The following is a 5,341-nucleotide window of genomic DNA, read 5'->3' as shown; positions in this document are numbered from 1 at the left end:
ATACAAACACGTAGCAGAGTGCTCTAGTGTAGATGTTGAAGAGGGTGGGGCTTAAACTGTGTAGAGGTTTCTATGAGAAACAAGAGGAAAACACGGTGTAAGAGAAGTGCACTCACAAACGGAAAAGCCTCATTGTAACGTCTCTTCTGGGCTTCCACCTCTATCTTTACACGGGAGCTTTATTTGCAGGATCTGTGTCTTCTAGTGAAGGTGTGTGAAATAAAGGGCGAATCCTCATGTTTTAACCATCAAAGCAGGAGAAACACAAACCAGCAGACGCGTCTTACAAAGGCTTTAATACACAAACATACCAAATTCTGCTGATTGTGAAAGACAAGAGAATGCATTTCAAGTCATTTCAAGTTTCAAGCGCACCTTGGTCCTGATCTGTTGTTTCTCGAAGTCGTCGTTGCATATTCGTGTGTTCGCGGCGCGTCTGTGGCGTACGAACAGAAACGTTAAATACTGACATTAACACTAGGTGAACTGATGCAGCTAGAAGGAATAAAAAGGAGGCGAGCGCAGTCCGTCTACAGCAGCAGGCATTTGCTGTTCTTCTTGCCCTTGCGTGCCTGCAGCGCCGCCCTGGTGGCCATCTCAAACACCTCCCGCACGCCGTCCTTGCTTTTGGCGGAGCACTCCATGTATCCGAAGGCACAGATGCGGTTGGCCATGTCCCGGCCCTCCTCCGGCTTGACGGGCTCCTGTGGGACACACGCCACCAAACCGCTTTATAAACTAACTCAGCAGTAAAAAACACCTATTCGGACGGGACTAGTTTTCTCAGAGGATCACTGAGTTTGCAGAAAAACAAGGTAATTTGCTCTGGAATTATTACAGAAGTTGAGTAAGAAAAACACAGACGTGGCAGATTCGGACGGGATTAAAATCTCAAAGTATATGGAGCTCATAATATGTCAAAACTATTTGAATTGTGTAAATTTGAATCATTGACGAGTGTCATTTAGCAAAACTGAATTTTATGTGGCATTTAACATAGTTCTGAATTAGATTTTTTTAACTTGAATATAATTTATACAGACATGTATTTTCAGACAGCGGATTTTTTGTTCTGAAGTGTTAGACTGCAAATAACCAGTTTTTAAAAATACAGCTTGAAGTTTTCAAGATGAAGAAGAAATTTGGAACATCAAATTCAACATTCAAAATTCAATACGCAGAAATTCAGATCGTAGAGAACGTAGGTCAGAGGTTATCCTCAGGGAAGAGTAGATGATCTCTGAAAAGCCTAACGAAGCATTTACGGTGACGGAGCGGATATGTTCGGTTCACTTAGGCTAGTTTTATCGTGGCCACAACATATTAACTCGTGGAAACCTGATAATACGTCATGGCCAAGAGATCATTTTGTGGAGATAATCGTATGGAGATGATGACATCCAGGAATCGCGCGCGGCTGCTGCTTTCTCTCGTAGCAGAAGTGTTTGTGCGGTCTGGTCTCGGGGCAGACATTGCCATAGTTACAAACAACAAGGTCACATTTGATTTTACCTAAAATAAACAAAACATAACGGAAATTCAGTATGTGTGTTATTTGCTATTTATCATTTCATGGGACTATGACTAGCGTAGTTTTCCTATCAGACACAGTTAACAATGACATTTTACACCTAGCCTAATTGTATTTTTACTCCTACACGCATGCTCTGGATCTTTATTTATTTATTTATATCTCTGTAAAAGATCTTTGATGGATCATCCAATGGGAATTCCATTAGGCTACATGTTAAATGATCATCATGTTTACAACACGACATGAGCTCAGTGAAATGTTCCATTGGTTGTTAATAATCTGCCCGGTAACAGGTTAAAGGCGATAAAAAGATAAAACATGTTTTTATTTCTGGTGGCGCCTGCCACGAAGTGTAAGTTTGGATGAGCACCGCCTCTGCCCCGACAGCGAAACCGCCTACTTTCCTGCTGTTCACAGTTTAATAAACGAGTGCGATTTGACATTATACAGTATTTTGCAAAAACCATTCAAAACCCCTACAGAGCGCACGCTTACATTACATGAAGTCTAGACTAGTGCGCGTGTGCATTTAGAGTGCGTTCTTTCACTGATTTTAGCAAATGGCTGCAATATAACAAAGAGTGAAAAATTTAAGGGGGTCTGAATACTTTCCGTATCCACTGTATATACACACATTTATACATTATACATCTATATATATTTATACCACTTTATATAGTTAATTAATTTCACACGAAGAGTGCCGTTTTTCTCCAAAGAATTACCATGATTACAAATGTGATATTGATTTTTTACAACAGCTCAATAAACAAGAAGTTAATATTAAGAGACTTACAGTACGTTTTAGACGCCATATTGCCTGTTTTTGCACTATTTCAACAACAAAAATAACTCCAAACACAGCCACAGCACTGTTCTGCGTCTCTGAGCAACATGACGGTGATTCGTTCCTGAATGAATCAAGCTTTTAAATGATTCGGTTCAGTCGCAGTGACTCACTTATTAACAGTGACTTGCTGCCACCTACTGGCGGTTTTAATTTCACATTTCGACTTTTTTCCCAATTTTTTTTTTATGTTTTAAATCATTTCAAATATCAGCATTCAACGTTTTATGGTTAATATATGAAAACATTATTTATGCATTTGTAACAGCAGGTTAAATGCATCCATGTCCTGCATTAAACAGTGTGTATACACATCTAAATGCCTCTTCAGATGCAGCTTCTGTGTTGATTTCATTTGCTTGGTAACAGACTGCGGTGCGGGTTAATCAGACAGGACCAGGACTCTGACACCACTTCTTATGTTGAGGGAACAACAGTTTTTCCCCGTGGCCACGAGTTTAATGCGTAAACAACCCGCGTGATCATATAACCTGATTATCAGAGATGGATAAAACATTTTTGTCCATCCCACAGTCTTGTAAATCAAGTCATCTACTCTTCCCTGTGGATAACCTCTGACCTACGCTCTCTACGATCTGAATTTCTGCGTATTGAATTTTGAATATTGAATTTGATGTTCCAAATTTCTTCTTCATCTTGAAAACTTCAAGCTGTATTTTTAAAAACTGGATATTTGCAGTCTAACACTTCAGAACAAAAAATCCGCTGTTTGAAAATACATGTCTGTATAAATTATATTCAAGTTAAAAAAAATCTAATTCAGAACTATGTTAAATGCCACATAAAATTCAGTTTTGTTAAATGACAGTTTTTCAATAATTCAAATTCAAATAGTTTTGACATTATGAGCTCCATAAAAGTACGTCTATGAAACACAAAATTTTGCATAATGTGGGACTTTTAATTATAAACCAGTGTTATTTTAGCATCACTGAGATGCTACTAGTTTTTATTAATATTTTGAATTAGTTTTTATTTTAATATTTTCTGCAATCAAGTTAAAGTTGTAATTTTTGTTACATACATCTATATAGGTTTTCTTAATTTTTATTTCAGTTTTAGTCATTTTAGTACAAGCTAGAATTAAAACGAGAAATATAAAGCTGTTTATATTTCATTTCAGGTAATGTTTATTTTACTTTTTTTTTTTTTTAGGATTCTTGCTTTAGTTACAAGCCTGAAAACCACAGAGACTCTTATTTTGAAAAGTGCTGAGGCTTTGAGAACATGTTAAGAGCATTCATTTTTCTATGAATGCTTATTAAACATCAGAAATGATTATTAAACATTTCTGAAGACAAAAAATTGGCTTTCAAAATAAGTTTCAGCTGATTCCAATAATTAGGAAGTGCCACATATGGGCCTATATATTAATTGTTTTATATACGTTTATTATTATTAATTATTAATGCTTGAAATACACAGAGACTGTTATTTTGAAAGGTCTAAGCTTTTCTACTTCAGCTGCTCATTCAAACATATTACAATATAAACACCATAACATAACATACATTGTTATAATTCATCAACAGTAGATCATAAACGCTCTGAAACCGTGAGCCTGCAGAGCACAAAACAACGGCACATTTGAGCTTTAATAAACCGCCCAAACTTGGGTCCTCTTAAAATTAAGCCATTTCATATTTCATTTTTTTAGGACCCACAGAAACTTTAGTGGTCGACCACTGGAGCTTTTTTGTTGGCTGATGTGTCACCATTTAATTTCACACGGTTTCATTTATATCCGTGACCCTGCAGCACAAAAGCAGTGTTAAGTCGCTGGGGTATATTTGTAGCAATAGCCAACAATACATTGTATGGGTCAAAATTATACATTTTTCTTTTATGCCAAAAATCATTAGGATATTAAGTAAAGATCATGTTCCATGAAGATATTTTGTAAATTTCCTACCGTAAATATATCAAAACTGAATTTTTGATTAGTAATATGCATTGCTAAGAACTTCATTTGGACAACTTTAAAGATGATTTTCTCAATATTTAGATTTTTTTGCACCCTCAGATTCCAGATTTTTAAATAGTTGTATCTCAGCCAAATATTGTCCTATCCTAACAAACCATACATCAATGGAAAGATTATGATTAATACAGATTATGATGTATAAATCTCAATTTCTAAAAATTGACCCTTATGACTGGTTTTGTGATCCAGGGTCACATATTAGGGCTGATGCGACCAATGGTTCAAAAGATTTTACATTTATGGGAAAATATATCCATACTGGTTTACAGTGGGAAGTGAGGGAATGCAACAATAGCCAGACTCGACAAGACGCAGACAATGTGAAGTGGAGTTTCATTACCGTTCCCTCATAGATTTATTGAATATGTATATTGGATATTTCAAGACTTCAGACATGACTCATCCAATTATAATTTTAAGAAATGTTTATTCTTTGGGTCTAGCTTTTAATACGGAAGTGCATTACCATATGGATAAATATATTATACTCATACCGATTTTGGAGATTCTGTCCACCTCTGGTGGCTAGTATTTTATGCATGCATGCATGTATTTATTTTTTCTGGAGGAATGTGTTTATTATAATCTGTCCTATCATAATCATCTTAAGTGCTTATGTTCTGTTTTCTTGACTGCCAGACATGGAGAGACCACCTTTCAGGTGTCCGACACAAATTACATGAATCCGAACGAAGCTCTCGCTCATTTCAACCCCCTAAAAGAGCCTACAGCTCTGAACCCGCCATAGGTAAAGAGTTTCACTTCTAGAAGAATTGCGCATTGCATCTATATTTGATAATGCTGCTACTACAAAGATTCAGGTTTTTTTTTTTTTTAGAAAAAAAAATCATTGTCACATTTAGGGCTGCACGATTGTGACAAAAACCATTATTGCAAATTTTTTTTGCACAATTGCAATTATTAATTATGATTATCACAAGTTACATTGCATGGT

The 5,341-nt window shown here is 36.1% G+C and overlaps 1 protein-coding gene across 3 annotated transcripts in view; it reads right to left on the bottom strand.

The window, feature by feature from the left end:
• Positions 1-276: 276 nt before the first annotated feature.
• The window catches only part of LOC107681330 (rho-related GTP-binding protein RhoA-D-like), a 10,869-nt gene continuing 5,804 nt past the window's right edge, over positions 277-5,341 (bottom strand). For all 3 annotated transcript variants that reach the window (XM_016477611.1, XM_016477610.1, XM_016477609.1), the window contains exon 5: positions 277-704. In XM_016477611.1, the coding sequence (XP_016333097.1) occupies positions 531-704 (174 nt within the window). In that variant the 3' untranslated portion in view covers positions 277-530. The remainder of the gene's footprint in view (positions 705-5,341) is intronic.

The sequence above is a fragment of the Sinocyclocheilus anshuiensis genome, unplaced genomic scaffold, assembly GCF_001515605.1.
Source record: "Sinocyclocheilus anshuiensis isolate Anshui unplaced genomic scaffold, SAMN03320099.WGS_v1.1 scaffold2274, whole genome shotgun sequence".
NCBI lineage: Eukaryota > Metazoa > Chordata > Actinopteri > Cypriniformes > Cyprinidae > Sinocyclocheilus > Sinocyclocheilus anshuiensis.
This window is presented reverse-complemented; position numbering and strand designations above follow the sequence as displayed.